Raw genomic sequence first — 20912 nt, 5'->3', positions numbered from 1 at the left:
CTGGAGCCTGCTTCGGATTCTGTGCCTTCCTCTTTCTGCCCCTCCCCTGTGCGCGCGTGCTCGCTTGCTCTCTCTCTCTCTCTCAAAAATAGAGACTAAAAATTTTTTTTTTTAAAAAGATAATAGTGTTTAACCTAGAAGCTACATTGTCTGATATTAATGTGGCTCTTTTTTGCTTGATATTTGCCTCCTCTTTTCTCCACTTTTTACTTTCAGTTTTTGTGTGTATGTGGTTATTACCTATAGAATTTTAGGCTAAAACTGATCAAATTCAACTCTTCTCCCTAATGACACATTGACTTCGGGAACCTTAAACCTTTGTGCTGTTTCTAGTATTTGACTTCTGTTTTATTTATTTATTTATTTATTTATTTATTTAATATTTATTTTTGAGAGAGAGAGACAGAACATGAGCGGGGGAAGAGCAGGATCCAGGCTCTGAGCTGTCAACACAGAGCCCAACGCATGGCTCAAACTCACGAACCGTGAGATTATGACCTGAGCTGAAATCAGATGCTTAGCCAACTAAGCCACCCAGGTGCCTCTGTTTTATTTTTATATACCCCAAACTTAGTCATTTTGATTTTTGTGTTTTAACAATCCATATGTTCTATAATTTTTGTTGTTGTTGTTCATCATCTCTTGTGTTTATCTTGCTTCTTCTGTATTTTTCAGTGGACCTCTAACAGCATTGGGATTGAATTTGTTGTGTAGGACTGTTTGGTTCATTGCAGAAAATTTAGCTTTTCTAGCCCCCATCCTTTACATGCTAATAAAATTTCCTGGTCATTTAAAAAAAATTTTTTTTAATGTTTTTATTTATTTTTGAGACAGAGAGAGACAGAGCATGAGCAGTGGAGAGGCAGAGAGAGAGGGAGACACAGAATCTGAAGCAGGCTCCAGGCTCTGAGCTGTCAGCACAGAGTCTGACACGGGGCTCAAACTCACGGACTATGAGATCATGACCTGAGCTGAAGTCAGACGCTTAACTGACTGAGCCACCCAGGCGCTCTCCTGGTCATTTTTAAAAGCTAAAATATTTTTCAAATACCCAAATGTACCTTATTGGGAGTCTTTAGATTGTTCATTCAGCAATAATTTCTTAATGATAAATAATCATAGAGTTTGTCTGAAAATATCTTTACTTCATCCTCACTTGTGTATATAATTCAGTCTAATGTACTAGAGTGACAGCTGTTGTCTCTCAATACTTTGAAGATACTGTTGTATGCTATCAAGCTTCTTTTTTTGTATTTAACAAAAAAGATCTGCACTATGTCTTATTTATTTGTAAGTGATTTGGTTTTTCTTTTTTCACTTATTTAAAAAAAATTTTTTTTTAACATGTATTTATTATTGAGAGACAGAGAGAGAGCATGAGCATGAGAGGGGCAGAGAAAGGAGGAAACACAGAATCTGAAGCAGGCTCCAGGCTCTGAGCTGTCAGCACAGAGCCCGATGCAGGGCTCAAACCCACAAGCCATGAAATCATGACCTAAGCCAAAGTCGGACACTTAACCGACTGAGCCGCCCAGGCGCCCCTCACTTATTGTTTTTTTTTAAAGTCTCTTACTTTTTGGTGTACTACAGTTTAATTAAAATATGATTATGTCTAGCTTATTATTTTTTCTGTTTAAGATTTGTTGAGCTTCCTGGATCAGAGAAGTTCCGTCTTTAATCAATTCTGGAATCTTAGCCAGTATTTTTTCAAATTTTGCCTTTCCTACATCATATAGATTCTCTCCTTCTTCAGTTCCTGTAAGAGGAGGATATCATCCTGTCCTGCATGTCTTTTAATCCCAGTGTCATATTTATTAACTCTGTCTTCTTGTACTTAATTTCAGTCAGATCTGTTTTCTAGTTCATAAATTTTCTTCATCTATGTCTAATCTGCTCTTTAAGCCAAAACTAATTTTTTAATGTTTATTTATTTTTGAGAGAGAGTGAGATACAAAGAGAGAGACAGAGCGTGAGTGGAGGAGAGGCAGAGAGATGGAGACACACAATCTGAAGTAGGCTCCAGGCTTTGAGCTGTCAGCACAGAGCCCAACGCGGGGCTCAAACCCACAAGCCATGAGATCATGACCTGAGCTGAAGTTGGACACTTAACCAACTAAGCCACCCAGGCGCCCCAGCCAAAACAACAGGGAACCCAACATGGGGCTCGATCTTATGGCTGTGGGATCTTGACCTGAGCCAGAATCAAGAGTTGAACACTTAACCAACTGAGCCCTCCAGGTGCCCTAAAAATTAATTCTACATGGATTATAAATCTAAATGTACAGCCCAAACCATAATCCTCCTAGAGAAAACTTATAGGAGGATATCTTTGCAACGGTACATAAAATACTAACCATAAAAAATGTGCATTAAGAGCCAAATTGGCAAGCCACAGAGAAGGAAAAACCATTCTTAGTACATATATCTGATAAAGGACTTGTATCCAGAATACATAAACATCTCTCACAAATTAACAATAGAAAGATGAGTAACCCAGTTTTAAAAATGAGCAAAAGAGTTAAACATATATTTCACAAGATATGTGAATGGCCTATAAACACATGAAAAGGTACTTAACGTTAGTCATCAGGCCAGTGCAACAACAAAAAAAAAACCCAAAACCCACAATGAATAAAGGCATTTGGAAGAATCTGGGTGGGAGTGATGTCAATTTTCTGTATCTGATTGTGACAGTATCTACTCAACATAGGCAGTTGTCAAAACTCTTTTAACTGTAAACTAAAAAGATTATTGAATATAAATTATGCCTAACTAAAATGAGATAGGGGTTATCCTTGAACAACACGGGGGTTAAACTGCACATGTCCACTTATATATAGATTTTTTTGATAAATACAGTATAGTATGGTAAATGTATTTTCCTTGTGATTTTCTTAATAACATTTTCTATAGTTTATTATAAAAATACAGTATATAATACGTATAGCATACAAATGGTAAGGCTTCTAGTCAACAATAGGCTATTAAGATTTTGGAGAGTCAAGAGTTATGTGTGGATTTTTAACTTTAGGAGTGGGAGTTGTAACATATCCCATATCCCACCCAGTTGAATGGCTAAAGATGAAAAAAAAAAAAAAAAGGACAAACATTGGTGAGGATATGGAGGACCGATAGCTCTCATTACTGGTGGGCATATTATACAACCACTACAAGATCACCCAGATTTTACCCAAGAAATCATGTCTACAGAAACACTTAAACAGAAATGTTCATAACGGCCTTATTGATAATCATTCAGATCTGGAAATGACTCAAGTGTCCATCAATAGCAAAATAGCTAAATAAATTGGAGTGCATTTAAACAAAGTAACAAACTGACACCCACAACAACATACATAACACTAAAAAACATCACATTGAGTAAAATAAAACATACCACAAAAACACAGACAGTATGAATCCAGTTAAATGATAATCATGAGCAAACAATAATTTCTACTGATAGAAGTCAGAAAGTAGTTGTGATTGTACTGATTTTAAAGTGGCACAATGGAAATTTCTGAGTTGAATGATGGAAAGGGAGGGTATATATCTTGTTTGGAATTGTTTCATGGGTGTATACAGTTGTTGAACATTCTTCCAACTGAAGTGTTCTAATTTGTATATTTTATTGCTTTTACTTTTTTTTTTTTAATTTTTTTTTTTTAACGTTTACTTATTTTTGGGACAGAGAGAGACCGAGCATGAACGGGGGAGGGGCAGAGAGAGAGGGAGACACAGAATTGGAAGCAGGCTCCAGGCTCTGAGCCATCAGCCTAGAGCCTGACGCGGGGCTCGAACTCACAGACCGTGAGATCGTGACCTGAGCCGAAGTCGGATGCTTAACCAACTGAGCCACCCAGGCGCCCCAATTGCTTTTACTTTTATACTGGAACTTAAATTTTTTAAAATAAGTTATAGTATGATAAGGACAAATTGGTGGTAAAGAATGAATTTGTTAAAAATAAATATTGGACAAATTAGCTAGTTGTTTAGGGGAGTAAAATTAGCTTAGAGCCTCACTTCACACCTTGTGTCAAAATAAATTTTCAGTTGGCTTAGAGTTAGGTGTAAAAAATTCAAAGCAAAAATAGATGTTTTTGAATTGTCCATATGGAACAACTTTATATGGGTCACTGACACACTGCTAGAGTATGTTAGACTAGACTATGTTGGAGTATGTTAGACTGACCAACATAACCTGGTTGACCCAGAACTTTTCCAGTTCTAGCACTTAAAGCCCCATGTCTGGAAATCCCTTTAGTCTCAATTTTAAAACTGAAAATCCCAGACAGTCTAGGCAGGCCACTTGGTTACCCTAATGTGAGTGTAAGTTACATACAGCCTTTTGAGGCTGTATGCATCAGTAGCCTTAAAATTTTAATGCTTACTAAGCTTCTCTAGGCAAATACCCTGAGAGCAATAAGAAAAACCTCAGGAGCAAGAGAAAAAAACTAAAAACCCTGTTAGGAACAAACTAAATACCTCATTAGACAAAGTTTAGCTGTTTTCAATTTTCACCTTGAATCACAATCACCTTAAAGCCTTGTTAAAAAACATTTTTAGGGGCATGTGCTCTCTCTCACTCTGTCTCTCAAAAATAGACATTTAAAAAAACATATTAAAAAACAAAAACAAAACACTCTTAGACCCCATCCCCAAAGCTTCCAACTCAGTATGACTTGGGTAGCTTCTTTTTTTTTTTTTAACAGACTTTTAAAATCTTTTTTATCTTTTTTTTTTTTAATGTTTATTATTTATTTATTTTTGAGAGAGTGAGAGCTGGAGAGAGTTAGAGAGAGAGGGAAACACAGAATCTGAAACAGGTTCCAGGCTCTGAGCTATCAGCACAGAGCCCGATACAGGCTTCAAACTCACAAACTGTGAGATCATGACTTGAGCCGAAGTCAGATGCCCAACCGACTGAGCCACCCAGGTGCCCCTGACTTGGGTAGATTGTAAAATTTTGTATTCCTAACAAGTTTCCATGAGATACTGATGTTGCTGCTCCTGGGACCAAACTTTGTGAATTACTGTTCTAAAGACCATCCCTCTTACTGATGTTGTTTTGTTTTTTTGTTTTTTATTTTATATTTCAAAGAGAGAAAGAGAGACAGAGCATGAGCAGGGGAGGGGCAGAGAGACAAAGGCAGAATTCTGAAGCTGGCTCCAGGCTCCGAGCTGTCAGTACAGAGCCTAACGCGGGGCTCAAACCCACAAGTAGTGTGAGATCATGACCTGTGCTGAAGTCAGATGCTCAACCTACTGAGCCACCCAGGCATCTCTTGATGTTCCTTTTCTTTTTTTTTTTTTTTTGTTTTTTTTGTTTTGCTTAATTTATTTTCTAGAGAGACAGACAGTGCAAGCATGGGTGGGGAAGAGAGAGGGAGAGACAGAATCTGAAGCAGACTCCAGGCTCTGAACTATCAGCACAGATCCCAACGCAGGGCTCAAACTCACAAACCATGAGATCATGGCCTGAGCTAAAGTTGGATACTTAACCAACTGAGCCACCCAGGCACCCCTTGATGTTCTTAATGATAACCCACATCATTGAGAAAAATATAAATAAATTAGTTGGGAAGGCATGGAAATAAATCATAGGTTTTATAAAATATTCTTTTTGATATATTTAATTTTGTTGAAGAAAGAAGCTTTGAAATCAAGATTCATTACATATAGGAACACCTGGGTGGCTCAATCGGTTAAGCACCAACTTCGACTCAAGTTATGATCTCATGGTTCGTGGGTTCAAGCCCCGTGTCAAAGCTCTGTGCTGACAGCTGGAGCCTGGAGCCTGGAGCCTGCTTCAGATTCTGTGTCTCCGTCTCTGCCCTCCCTTGCTCATGCTCCGTCTCTCTCTCTCTGTCTCTCTCTCTCTCTCAAAAATAAATAAACATTAAAAAATATTTTAAAAATTCATTACATATATAGAAGTGTGAGTTTTTACCATTTTTCAATATGGTATAAATGAGGTATTACTGTTATTTCCAATGATGACAAGTATGGTGAAGAATATAATTTATATTTGCTGAAAATCTAGACTCCTAGAATCTTAGAATCACAAGTGACCCAAAAGACTCCAACAAAAATTCCCTCTTCTATAAAGGCAGTGAGAAAAGTGGACACAATTGTCAGAATAAAGTTGTTCAGAACTCTGGAAATTAACCAAAGGCTTGCAGCAATTCAGGAAGTGTTTATTCAAAATAAAAGAAGCAGAGGACTGAACCTTCATAAGAGTGAGCTTAGGGGGTTTTAACTTACCTAAGTCCCATCCCCTGTTCTCCAGCATCACAGTAACCTTGAAAAATAGTCCACATTTACAGTGAAAACCAGTGCGTCACAGCCACTAGAGAGCAGAATGGAGGTAGAACTTTCAGAGCCTCTTTCCCAGAGAATTGTCATAATTTGACCTGTTTGGTGGTTCTTTAAAACCCCATTTGCAAGGCTCTCTGTATTAACCTGATTCAAAAGCCTTTTTCTCTGGGCTAATTGTCAAAACAATTATAGGCACATTATGGCTGCCTGAGACATTGGATAATAGTTGAGGCAATCAGTAAGTTAATCAAAAGTTTAAAAGGAAAAAGTGGGGAATGAGCTCTCCATTAGGGCCTTTGAAAAACTATGACATATTCCTTGGAACCTAGGAAGACACATGTAGGTCCTGGACTGTGTACATACTCAGGAAAGGTCTAAACTCACACCTCTGGCCGACTGTGATGCTCTAGGCAGACAGGAAGTGATAGTTAAGTCAGAGTTATCAGTTGCCTAGCTGCGTGTTGAAAACACCACACAGCATACACACAGAGCCCTTCAGCAAAGAGGCCAGGCATTTAACGAAATCTCTTTCCAGTCATTAACTGACCACTAAGCTAACAAGGCAGAGACTTCATTGGCACACACATCACAAAATACAAACTTCATAGAATTCAGAAGTCACCAAAAATGACTATAATCAGCAACAATAACAAGCCCTGGGCAGAAAGACATATCTGATTTCCACAGTTGCACATTGTATTATTTTAAATGTCTAGTTTTCCACAAAAAACCATGAGACATGCAGAAAAACAAGAAAATAAGGCCTGTACACAGGAAAAAAGCAGTCAATAGAAACTGCCCCTAAGGGAGCCCAACATTGGACTTACTAAACCAAGACTTCAAATCAGATATTTTAAATATGTTCAAAGAACTAAAGAATGAAAGGGAAAAATAAACGAACAATATCTCAACAAGAAGAGAATTCAATAAAGAGATTTCTATTAGAAAAAAGAACCGAGTCGCCTGGGTGGCTCAACTGGTTAAGCCTCCGACTTTGGCTCAAGTCATGATCTCACAGTTGCGTGAGTTGGAGCACCACATCAGGCTCTATGCTGACAAACTCAAAGCCTGGAGTCTGCTTTGGATTCTGTGTCTCTGTCTCTCTGCCCCTCCCCCACTCATGCTCTGTCTCTCTCAAAAATAAACATCAAAAAAACTTTAATAAATAGATAAAAGAAAAAAGAACCAAATAGAAATTCTGCAGGTAAAAAATACAGTAACTAAAATTCAAAAATACTCTAGACAAACTCAACAGATATGAGCTAGCAGAAGAAAAAAATAGCAAACTTGAAGATATGTCTAGTGATATTATCCACACTGAAGAACAGAAAGAAAAAAGAATGAAGAAAAATTAACAGAGCCTCTGTGGAATATCATCAAATGTACAACATATACATAATGTATATTTATATGTAGTCACAGAATGACAAGAAAGATAGGAAGGGGCAGAAAGAATATTGAGTAAATAATGACTGAAAACCTTAAAATGTGGTGAGAAACATTGTACACATCTGAGAAGCTTAATGAACTACAAGTAGAATAAACTTGAAGAGATCCAAACCATGCACGTATCATAAACTATCAAAAGACAAAGATTAAACCTTGAAATTAGAGAAAAATGATTCATTACATACAGGAGATCTTCAATAAGATTAGCATCTAATATGTTATCAAACACAGTGTAAGCCAGAAAGCAATAGGATGACCTATTCAAAGTTCTGAAAGGAAAATGGTATTAACCAAGGATTCTATATCCAGGAGCAAAATTGTCCTTCAGAAGCAAAGAACAAATCAAGACATTTCCAAGTAAGCAAAAGCTGAGGAAGTTCATCTCTAGTAGATCTGTTCTATAAGAAATACTAAAGGGAATCCTTCAGACTAAAATGAAAGGACACTGGAGAGTAACCTAAATCCATATGAAGAAATAAAGAGTGTTATTAAACGGAACTACATAGGTAAATACAAAACAGAAACATGTAAGTGTATTTTTTTATTTGTAACTCTCTTTTTTTTACTATCTGATTTAAAAGACAGCTGAATAAAGCAATAACTTTAATCTGTGTTGATGGGTGCACACTTTATAAAGATGTAATTTATCACAAGGCAGGTAGAGACCACAGAGCTGTATAGGAGCAGAGCTTTTATATGCCATTGAAATTAAGTTGGTATTTAATCTAAAGTAGATCATTAGGTTAATTATAATCCAGAGAAACCACTAGGCTAATAACTGAAAATATATATAATAAACAAGGGAATTAAAATGGTACAATAGAAAGTATCTGTTTAACAAAAGAAGGTGGAAATGGAGGAATAGAGGAACAAAAAATATATCAGGCATGAAGAATACAGCAAAATAGACGACAAATCTTTTTCAACTACATTAAATGTAAATGAATTAAACACTCCAGTTAAAAGATATTGACAGGGTAGATTAAACAACGGGATCCAACTATATGCTGTCTGTAACAGACACACTTTAGATTCAAAGACAGTGGTTTATTTTTAACAAACATTAAAACTAAAAAGTTGGAAAAGATACACTATGCAAGCAGTAACCAAGAAACACTGAAGAGTGGCTATACTAATATCAGACAAAGAAAAGATAAAAATTGTTAGTGAAGACAAAGTATATTTTATAATGTATGTAAGTGTTGATAAATTTCTAGAAAGACATAAACTATTGAAACTGACTCAAAAAGAAATAGAAAATCTGTATAGACCTGTAACAATTAAGAAGACTGAATTGATAATCAAAATGTTTCACAAAGGTAAAAGCCCAGGACCAGATGGTTTTCACTGGTATGGTCTACCAAACATTTAAAGAAGAATTAACACCAGTCATTCACAAACTTCCCAAAAAAGGAATAGGCATGAAGAGCACTTCCCAACTCATTCTATGAAGCCATGGATTGTTCTTTTATCAAACCAACAAAGACATCATAGGAAGAAAAAACAAGAAACCAATATTCCTTATGTATATAGATGAAAAAATCCTTAACAGAATTGCAAACTGGATCCAGCAGGATAAAACAAGATTATACACCAGCATAAAAAGGGAACTTTACACCATAATCAAGTGTAATTTATGGGATTAAGGAATGAATAGTTGGTTCAACATAAGAAAACCAATCAAACTAAGACACTATATTAATAAAGCACATAAATGATACAGTCATCTCAATAGTCACAGAAAACACTTTTCAAAAACCAACACCTTTACATCATAAAAACACTAAACAAATTAGGAATAGAACTTTCTCAACCTGCTAAAGGGTCTCTATGAAGAACCAATAGCTTACATCATACTAAATGCTAAAAAATGAAAGCTTTCCCTCTAAGATCACAAGACAAGTGTGTCCGCTTCTGCTCATTTTCAGTGCTGTACTGGAGTTTCTAGACAGGGCAGTTACAAGGAAAAAAAAAAAAAAGAGGCATCCAGATTTAAAGGAAAACTATCTCTATTTGCAGATGCCATGATCTCTTATATATAGACAGTCTTAGAAAATCCAGCCACAACAAAAAAGCTACTAGAACTAATAAACAAGTTCAGCAGTTTTGCAGGAGAGCAAATCACCGTACAAGAGACAGCAATGTTTCTGTATACCAGCATTAAACAACCTGAAAGTGGAACTAAGAAAACAATTTCACACATGACAATATTTAAAAGAGTAAAATACTGAGGAATAAAATTAACAATGTAGATAAAATGTAGAATGTAGAATAATACAATAGAGTATTGTTCAGCCATAATAAGTAATGGAGCACTGATACATGCTACAAGGATGAACCATGAAAACATGCTAAGTGAAAGAAGCTGACACAATGGCTACATATCATAGTATCAGTATCCCATTTATTTAAAATGTAGAAAACAGACATATCCATGGAGTCAGAAAGTAGGTTAGTAGTTGCCAGGAGCTGAGGGAAGAGGAGAATGGCTTATAATGGGTAGTGGGTTTCTTTTTGAGGTAATGAAAATGTGTGGAATTAGATCATGGTGATAATTGCACATCCTTTTGAATGTTCTGAGAACCACTCAATTGTACATGTTGAAAGTGAATTTTATGTAAATTATATGTATAAAAAAGTGACTTAAGGCTATTTACATAAATATGTCTCTCAGTGCAAGGATTTCTTTTAAAATATCCTTGATACTGTATTTTCTGTTAAAATGTTCAGTAGATTTTGGAAAGTTTTTAATTTGTAGTCTTGTTAACAAATTATTCTCTTTTGAATCTGTATAAGTTGTCTTCAGATCTCTTCTGTAACAGAAAGATTTGCTGCTCAGGAATAATTCATTAAGAATTACCTTTTCTACAACTATCTATGAAAATTTCTCTTCCTTTAAATTTCTTCCCTAGTTTATTTTTTAGGGAATTAGGAGTTAGTTATACTTTATGCTCAGACTAGGTCTATTTAGGGGTGCCTGATTGGCTCAGTTTATTTAGTGCCAGACTCTTGATTTCGGCTCATGTCGTGATCTCACTGTTCATGAGATCAAGCCCCACATCAGGCTCTGGGCTGACAGTGTGGAGACTGCTTGGTCCCTCTCTCTCTGCCACTCCCCTGTTCGTGCTCTCTCTCTCTCAAAAAAACATTTTTTTAAAAAAAAGCAGAACTACTTATATATTGTAGACTTTTTAATAGTCTTTAGCTAGAGATAATCTCTAATAAAACCACATTATGTTACATTTTTTTAGATTCAGATTTTTTTGGATCTTCATTTTCATTCAAGAACTACTAGGTATTTTCCCAAAGAATACAAAAATACTAATTCAAAGGAATATATGCATCCCAGTGTTTATAGCAGCATTATCTACAGTAGCCAAATATGGAAACAGTCCAAATGTCCATCAACTGATGAATGGATAAAGAAGATGTAGTGTGTGTATACACACACACACACACACACACACACACACACACACACGAGAATATTACTCAGCCATAAAAAAAGAATGAAATCTTGCCATTGCAACAACATAGCTCTATATGGAGCTGGAGAGTATTATGCTAAATGAAATAAGTCTGAGAAAGAAAAATATCATTTGTCTCATTTGTGGAAGTTAAGAAACAAAACAAATGAGCTAAGGGAAAGAGAGAGGCAAACCATGAAACAGTAACTATGGAGAACTCTCTGGTTACCAAGAGGGGAGGTGGCTGGGGGAATGGGTTAAATAGGTGATGGGGATTAAGGAGTGCCCTTGTAATGAGCACCAGGTGTTGTATGTAAGTGTTGAATCACTAAATTGTACAACTAAAACTAATATTACACTGTATGCTAAGTGGAATTTAAATTACAACTTAAAAAAAAAAGTGGGTAGCTCAGTTGGTTGTCTGTCCAACTCTTGATTTCAGCTTGGGTCATGATCCCTGGGTCGTGGGATCGAACCCTGTGTCAGGCTCTGCACTGAGCAGGGAACCTGATTAAAATTCTCCCTCTGCCCCTCTCCCCCACTCAAATGCTCACTCACTCCCTCTCTCTCTCTCAAAATAAAAAATAAAAATATATGTGTTTGTTTTAACTTAGCTGCATAATGACATCCTTTATACATAATATCAAATATCAGGTCTTTACATGGTTAAAATGTTTTTTTATATAAATTTTATAATCCTAAGAATTTCTGGGCTTATAGTCATTTTTTCCAAAATTGGTATGTGAGCTTTAACAGGTTTGAGATTTGATGTCAACAAAACAGGCTTTCATATAAAAATTGCATGACAGTTCTTCTTCCTTTCCAGAAATATTTGATCAAGGTTTCAAGCATTACTATAGTCTATTTATTGCTGGTTCTTGGTGGGGTGGGGAGACAACTTAAGTATTTAAAGCTATTGTCATTTAAATATAATGCTTCCCTGAATGTCCATTTAATTTTTGCTTATAGTGGGAAAGGTATAGGCTCTTAAGATAGTGTGCTTGCAGCATATACTAGGTATCAGCAGCCTTTCAGAAATAAGAATTAAGTTGCTTATTCTGGAGTGGAATTGATCACCTCAGTAATTATTTTGGCCAGGGAAGGGCCCTGCGTACAAAACATTGTTCAAACAAATGCCTTGTTCATTTGATAACTTTTTCTCTCTTTAAATGTCAGCCCTTGAAATCTGAGCAATTTTAACACTTTTAAACAATTGCCTTTCTGTTACTCCAAAAGAACAGAGGCTTAGTTTGGGGAAGGAGGGAAGAAAATTGAAACTGAAATGAGTAATAGGAGTAAAAATATGGCAGGAGTTGAAATGAACGTCCCTCTCATCGCTTGAGTTACTAGTGAAATGAACTATACAAAATAATGACACTTGTTGATATTTCAGGTTATCAAATTAAGGTATGTTTCCCAAAGGATTGGTGAACAACTTCCCAGAAAACTTGGGGAAAATTTTGGTTTTGCTCACTTGACGTTAAGCAGAGTATTTTTAGTGAGTAAAATTGTTTTCATTGATAGTAACATTCTGTTGAAATATATGATGTATTTTAGTAACTCGGAACAAGAAAATACTTTAATGATAAAGTAATTGCAAATTATTTTTTTTAACTGTGCCTACTCAAAGAACAGGCTATTGTGGTTTCTAATCAGTATGCATAATTTCCTTCAAATTTAAAATTCAATTTGATTTACAGGTAAACAGTGTTGACCTCAGAACTGCCAGCCATGAGCAGGCAGCAGCCGCTTTGAAAAATGCTGGCCAAGCTGTCACGATTGTTGCACAATATCGGCCTGAAGGTAGTAAAATTCTTGCTGTGTTTATTGTTTATTTCAGTTTTTAGAATTCTTCCTCTTACTGTTTAACTTTCCAAGCTTAACTTTTTTATGTTTTGGTCTCTTTTATTAATCTAGTGTTTGTTTAGTCTGAACCAAATTTACTATCCAGGTCAAAGTGTTTTCAATAGGATATAGTAGTTTTATCTTCCAATTCCTTTGAGTATTTCATCATTATTTGGATTAATTGCCATGTGTTTATTATTTTTTTTAATCTGTCCTCAAACCAAATACATACCTTTACTAACTCAGGGATCCCAAAGGATCGTAAAAACTATATGCAATGATAGTAGCATTGCCAAAAAAAATTGGTCATCCCAATTTTTTCTGACTTTTGAAATTATATTTGTTAATATCAAGATTTAAGATACATTTTTAATAGTCTTTATTGGTGTTTAAAATAAATGGAAAAAATACAAGTTTGAAATGTAATGTGTTTCTAGATAGTGAAGTATCATGGACGTGACCTGACTGAGTTCCTAGGGGAAGAAGGTGGTAATGGAAAATTTGAGGTCATGCCATATTTAAACATGTAAGACTCTAGTGTACATCAGCATAACCACTTCTCCAGTAAAACCTCAGTGGAATTTAAAAAGCTTAAATACCCTGAAGGATATATAGCATGCTGGTTAATGTTCATAAACAACAAGGTAAAGAAGGAAACAATGATGGAATTTATTTTTGTAACAAAACCTAATTTATTTATTTTATTTTATTTTTTTACTTGGTCAAAGTAGCATGTAGAGCTTTCCTTGCTGTTTCATAGTACGTCCAGTTGTAAATCTTGGCATTTTAGGTCCAGTAAATGAACAGAGGTAAATTCATTTACATAAGGGATAAACTCCAAATAAATTCACATTAACCAAACAGACTAATATATGAAGTCAGAATGCCAGTGTTTTAATGTTTATTTATTTATTGAGAGAGAGAGAATGCTTGCAAACGGGGGAAGGATCACAAGAGAAGGAGAGAGGGAATCCTAAGCAGCCTCCACACTGTCAGTGCAGAGCCCAATTCAGGGCCTGATTTCACAAACTGTGAGATCATGACCTGAGCTGATATCAACAGTCTGATGCTCAACTAACTTAGCCACTCAGGTGCCCCGAATGCCAATTTATTAATTCAGTGAGAAACAAAACCACCAGTGGGATTATGCATGCTTTTATCTTCTGACCAGCACATTCTTGCCCTGTAGGTATACTATATATACCTATGTAGGCCAAGTTATCAGTATTTACTAAGATACTGGTTTTTTAGTATTATAGAAAGTCTCTCACTTATATGTTCCTAAGGAATATAAACTATTTAGGTATGATTAAAGATAAGTCAATATCTGACCTCCCAAGAAAACGCACAAAAGCCAACAAGGAAAATAAAACATACACACACTTACACCCACACAACTCCACCTCACATTAAGCAAAACTAAGATGACTGATACAAGACCTAGACAACATAACATAGTCAAAGCCTTGCTTACTCAGCTTCAGATCTGCACAGAAGAGGAGAAGAGTAAAAACATGGAATGTTGAGAATTCTCAGTGGTGGCAGAACTTAGAATATGACCGAAAGTTGGTGAGGGCTTCTTTTTGTGGTATAAAAACATCATCTTTTATTTTTGACAAGCCTCATGGGAATTCAGGGAACATGCTAAAAAATAGAAGTCATCCTTGATGTGGTTTAGTTTAGGGAATTAGTATTTGGATAAAGGAATCTGTCTTGATAGCCTCAGATAATGTGACAGTCTTTTGGTTTTAAAGGCCATGAAGATAACCTGTGCTTCCATCCCCCCTGCACTCCCAAGCTTTCTGGTTCAGCCAAATAGCTTGTCCAGCAAATTCCAATTCATTCTGTAATAAGTAGGAAAAAAGTATGGCCTGGCATTCATACAAAGATATTGATAAGAAGAGATGGAAACAAACAGCAAACTTAGCAACAGATAAAAGTTACTCTCTCTCTCTCTCTCTCTCACACACACACACACACAATATTGGCATAAATCAGCTGAAAACTTGATATTAATGTTTTTAACAATCCATGCATCCATTTCTTTGAAAGACCACTAAATACAGGTGTAAGAACTGTAAGGGAAAATGGCTTCACAACCCAAAGAGATTGATTTTGAGATAGCAGAACCCAGGAAAGAAGAAGAAAGCAAACAGTTTTTAAATTGAACCCAAAGACACAGACAGTGCAGAAAATTCAATAGAAGACATAGAAAATATAATAGGAAAAATAAAATGAAACAGAATTTTAAGAGATTAGAGAGAAAATATTAGCAATGGAAGACAGGCAAGTATATATACCTAACATATACAAATTAGACTTTCTTTAAAAAATTTTTTAGGGGCACCTGGGTGGCTCAGTCGGTTGGGTGTCCGACTTCAGCTCAGGTCATGATCTCGCAGCTTGTGAGTTCGGGCCCCGTGTCAGGGTCTGTGCTGACAGCTCAGAGCCTGGGAGCTGCTTTGGATTCTGTGTCTCCCTCTCTCTTTGCCCCTACCCTGCTCACACTCTGTCTTTCTCTCTTTCTCAAAAACAAATAATAAAACATTAAAAAATTTTTTTAATTTAAAAAAAAGTTTTTTAAAGAAGAGAATAAATGTTTGAAATTATACATTCAAAAAAACTTTACTGAATTAAAAAGAAGTGAATATTTCTATTAAAAGGATACAACAAGATAGAAAATTGAATGCTTAAAAATTCAGACATATTCTAGTTAATGTTTATCAAGAAAGAATCTTCTGAGACCCAGGTAAAAAATATTGAGTTATATTTAATGGGGAGTTAAAAATTGATAGAAGGAAGAACTGCTGTAATACTTGGTAAGCATAGACCAGAACAAGGATAGTTAACTCTACCATTTTTGTATTTAGCTGCTTTTAACAAGTGTAATGTACATCTCTGTGTAATGTACATCTCTGTGCACTAGATACACTTGCCACTGATGGCAAGGTGGGAAAGGTGGGCTGCCATTTTCCTAGAACAGTTATTGAATGGGTCTCAAATTGCCCTTTGAGATTATCTTTTCTGGGCTTATACTGTGTTTCTCTTCTTTCTTGTTCTTTTTTGTGATTTCTGTACTTCTATATGAACCTTTCTGATTAATACTTTTTCTTTAGTTGTATTCAAATTTTAAACTGTTCTCTTGATGGAACCATTTTTTTTATCAAGGAGAATTTGCATTCTACTTTGATTGTTCAAATAGCTATTATTTAGTAGCTATCTTCTCTGTTTCCAGATTACTCTTATATATGTATTTTTTTTCCAAATGTTCCTGAGCACCAAACATATTATAGATCCTATTTGATATCACAAGCTGTATTTCTCCATAGTGTTTGCATCTGAGCATGTCTGAAACAATTATTTTACTGTTGAAGTAAATGACACCTCCATTGATTCTTAAGCCAGAAGCCTGAGTCATTCTTGACCACCCTCCCCTTTCTCAATCTCTGTATCACAGTCACTTCCCTAACCAAAGCCACCATCATCTCTTACCTAAACTATTCTAATAGCCTCTAACAAGAATACTTCTTGCTTGATTTTCTCCAATCTGTTCTCTGTTCATCAAGCAAAATTATCTTTTTAAATACAAAGATTGCATTGTGTCCTTTCCCATTTAAAACATTTTTCATTAAACTCTGAATAAAATCTAAACCCTTTGATAGGACCTGTAAGGAAGGCCCTGTGTGATTGAGCACAGCACAAAATATGTGATCACCGTATGCCCTCTACTCCTTCCTTTGCTCCTTAGACTCTAACCATACCAGCCTTCTTTCAGACCCTTTGTTGCATCATATACTATCCTAATTCTCTGCTCATTCTGTTCTTGCTTATTCTTTTTCTTTACTCTTTGTGTGGCTAGCTCTTTCTCATGATTGCATATCTCCTAGCACTGTGATAGTTTTTTTTCTTTATAACACTGAACACAGTTTATATGTTTATTTAGGTGCCTGTGTGTTTATTATTTATTTAAACCTTCCTCTAGAGCCTTATGAAATATGTAGCTATATTCCTACATACAGATGATGAAATAGGCTCAGATAACAAAGCTACTAAGAGCTAGAATTCAGTCCCAGATCCTATTACCTTCAAAATCTAGATACTTTTCACTGGGAATATTTTAATGAGTGCCCAGTCTGGCAATGTTGATGTCTTTTACCATGGCTATGTTACCGTTGCCTAATAAAAACAAGGTAAGTACCAAAAAACACAGAAGACAGACTTTGCCTCAGGAATTCAAAAGGAAGTACGTTGCCTGGCATGAGAAAAGATACCATTGAGTAGGATTGGGGCTTAACTGGCAACCGAAAGAATGGATAGGATGTAGATGGGCAGAGAGAAGAAATGACTTGGTAGGTTAAAAAAAAGAAGGAAAGAAAGAAAGAAGAGGGCAAAAAAAAAAACCCAAAAAACCAGAAGACCAAAAATAGGAGAGTTAAAATTTAAAATCATGTTTTGGGTATTTTGAAAACACCTGACCTCCTTGTTGTATTGCTACTTACCTTGTTTATAAGGCAATATGTTTTGCTTTAATTATTTTTTTAACAAATGTATTTTTGTTATACAGCACTTTAAAAAAAAAAAAAACATATTCCACATCATCAGTGTGTAACTGCTTTGAGGGCCAAGGACATAAGTTGAAAGCTCAGATTTTGTTTCTCAATGAACTGGCCATTTTAAGAAGTATAGAAGGAATCACCTGACACTGATAATCAGTCATCTTTCTGCAGTTAGTATCTTCCTTTATTAATGATGAATCTTATGGGGTTCTCTGCTTCATTGATAATCTGACGTACATATATACATACAAACAGACAAAGAGCAAAGAGGTAAGCTTTTGGTAGGAGTAAGTTTTTATCTTTCAGGATCTATAGCTCTAATCAAACTTGGGCACTGGATGCTAGTTTTTGACTTTGTATTCAGAAATTACAAAATTTTAATAGTTCCTCATCCATATAGTTCAAGAACTTCCTATAGGTTGGGTAATAGAATATAATAGAAAAAATTGTGTGCTGGTTATGGTACTAACCATGTTACATTAACTTCTTTTATTCCCATAAAACCCTATAAAGTAGGCACTGTTATCTCCATTTGACATTACAGGTGAGTAAAGAAAGGCACAAAAAATTTCAGTAATTTGCCAATTATACAGCTATTAAGTGGTTAAGATTTCTTCTAGCTCTCTTTTTAGAAGAGGAAAAACTTGCTAACCTTTCAGTGGCTGGGGCCTGTAACTTAAACTAGTAAAAGATAGACTCACAAGAGAAAAGGGTTTATATTATATGCATATGAGGAGCCAACAAAAGAAGTAGGACTCATTAATAACTTATATACCTAACTTCCTATGGGAAAAAGGGTGGAGAGAAAAACTTTCTATGGAAAAAATAAATAGGGTTCTTCAGGAAAGGCCAATGGGCTTTTAGGAAAAAGTTTGTGATCATGTTTGCTATATACATATGAATAGTCTTTCCATCTCAAAGCCATAATACTCCCCAGGAGAGGGGATTTATGAAAGCCTTATTTCCTGAAAGTTGCTGCTTTTGGTCAGATAAGGGAAGCTCTGAGAAGGTTCCCACCCCCCCCCCCCCGCCCCCCCGCATTTGTTGAATGTTGAATCTGCAGTGTCTTCAGTTTAAAATAATCTGAGGTTCCAAGTGGGTCTCCACATCCTGAAAAGCCCTGATCTCAATAATTTTATCTCATTGTTCCTCAAGCACACTTTATCAACTTTCAGACCTTAAATTTATATTTTTGGTTCAAAAAATATTGATTATATTGCAAACTGCTGTACTATAAAGGAATGGAGATAAAAGAAAAAGAATTAAACGTAGATTAAACTTACTTTCTCTTTCCCATTGTTTGTCTTAAATTTGTGATTTTTTTCTTTACACAAGAAAAAAAATTCCTTGAAGTTTGTATTCTTATTCCGAAGTTTGTTTTTTTTTTTAATGTTTATTACTTATTTTTGAGAGAGGGAGAGACAGAGTGCGAGCTAGGGAGGAGCAGAGAGAGAGAGGGAGACACAGAATCCAAAGCAGGCTCCAGGCTCTGAGCTGTCAGCACAGAGCCCGATGTGAGGCTCGAACTCACAGACCAGGAGATCACAACCTGAGCCGAAGCCGGACGCTCAACCGACTGAGCCACCCAGGCACCCTTCTTATTCCTAAGTTTTAAGTGACTGAACTGAAATCTAGAAAAGTTGAAACATTTGGTCAGAGCCACCGAACTTGTCTGAGTTCCAGAGCTTTAATTTAAATCCCAGTTGCAGAGGTGGAGTTTAACCCCAGTCTCCTCATTTTATTTCTTTTATTTCTTGTAACAACCAAGGAGAAGAGAGGTAGAGACTAAATGGAGAGATTGTATTGGACTAGTGGCATTTCTTTGCAGACAAGCATTTGTCATCTCTCATAGTGACTTTCTGTAGTAGGTTACTAATTAAGATTTGTTTTAGTCTCTTTCCTTCCTACATCTTTCTCCCCTTTCTTACTACTTAACCAACCTGCCTTCTTACTCAGAACATTTTCCTTTTTCTTCTCTAAACCAGTCATATCTGTTCTCTAAGATTTATTGCTCTCAGATGTTAAGTTCTACATTTAATTAACATATTTCATTAGAGTATAAATGAATTTTATTCTTTATAGTTAGGATTGTAGGTTTCAGAGAGATTGGGGGAGGTACAGTTTATCCCCAGTCTCTTCCCCTCCCTCCTTCCATCTTTTCAATTCTAGTGAGGCCAAAACAAGGATTAGAAGTTGAAAAAGGGAATAAAATGCAGAAAATCAGCTATTAAACATGTTCTCTCCTCTTACAAGAACACACATATTATTTAACTTATGACCAGCAGTTCAGAGACTCCCTAAATATATTTCATGACAAGTTTGGAATTTCTGAAATGCTGAATGGAGAAAACTTTCTGTATAACATTTCAGCTCTCTCCCAGTGGTACCTTTCCTGGAATGAGTTGTGATGTGATTTCTAGGAGAGGGATGTAAATGACTTAACTGAAAAAGAAATTAAACTCTCCCCTCAAAATAAAGTCTAAGAAAATATATATAGGATGGGTATATAGTGAAAATTGATAGATCTAAAAATATGAGTTGATTGGAACAGACAGGAAAAAGAGGAATCTTAGCTAGGTAAAGAAATGGGAGGTTTAAAGGAAAAGTAAACAAAGTATTGAAGTATGTTCTGAACTGACAGATGATTAGGAGGAATTGTTTGTTAATAGTAAGTAAAGACCATAAATATGAAAATCTGAATAGAGTAAACATAGTAAATGAGGCACAAATTTAAGAAACTAACAATAATTGACTTAGTTCTCCAGTATCTTAAATGTTGACTATCTGAGACTTTAACTGCTTTATAGTAACTTAGTTACCTCTTGGGAAAGAGTATTCTTCTTTACTATAAAAAATAATGTGTTCTTTTTACCGAATTTTTTTAAATTTCTAAATGTATAACGTTTTAAATCACTAGGACTTCCATTGATTTGGCTGGCAAAATCACTGAAGACAACTAATAATGCTACATGAAATATAATGAATATTTTATTAGAGACATCATAGAGCTGTTAAGGCAGTAAAGAATTATCAAAAAGTGAATGAAAACTAGGAACTCAGCTGAAGAAGCACAGACATTACTTTTGTATAAGAGCTGTGATGTAATGACCTACAAGAGCCAATTGTTGAATTTTCAGGAATTTTGCAAAGTAGTTGTTAAGCACAGCCATTATTAAACATAAAATTATGGGACTCCTGGCTGGCTCAGTCAGTGGAGCATGGGACTCTTGATCTCAGGACTATAAGTTTGAGCCCCATGTTAGGTGTAGAGATTTTA

General features: G+C 35.6%; 1 protein-coding gene across 29 annotated transcripts in view; it reads left to right on the top strand.

Moving 5' to 3' along the window:
* Window positions 1-20912, top strand: part of DLG1 (discs large MAGUK scaffold protein 1) — a 273708-nt gene that overhangs the window by 192655 nt on the left and 60141 nt on the right. For all 29 annotated transcript variants that reach the window (XM_019448747.2, XM_019448748.2, XM_019448759.2 and 26 more), the window contains one exon: window positions 12935-13037. In XM_019448747.2, coding sequence (XP_019304292.2) covers window positions 12935-13037 — 103 coding nt within the window. The remainder of the gene's footprint in view (window positions 1-12934; window positions 13038-20912) is intronic.

Source organism: Panthera pardus, unplaced genomic scaffold (genome assembly GCF_024362965.1).
Source record: "Panthera pardus isolate Hobbes unplaced genomic scaffold, ASM2436296v1 HiC_scaffold_16, whole genome shotgun sequence".
Taxonomy (NCBI): Eukaryota; Metazoa; Chordata; class Mammalia; order Carnivora; family Felidae; genus Panthera; species Panthera pardus.
This window is presented reverse-complemented; position numbering and strand designations above follow the sequence as displayed.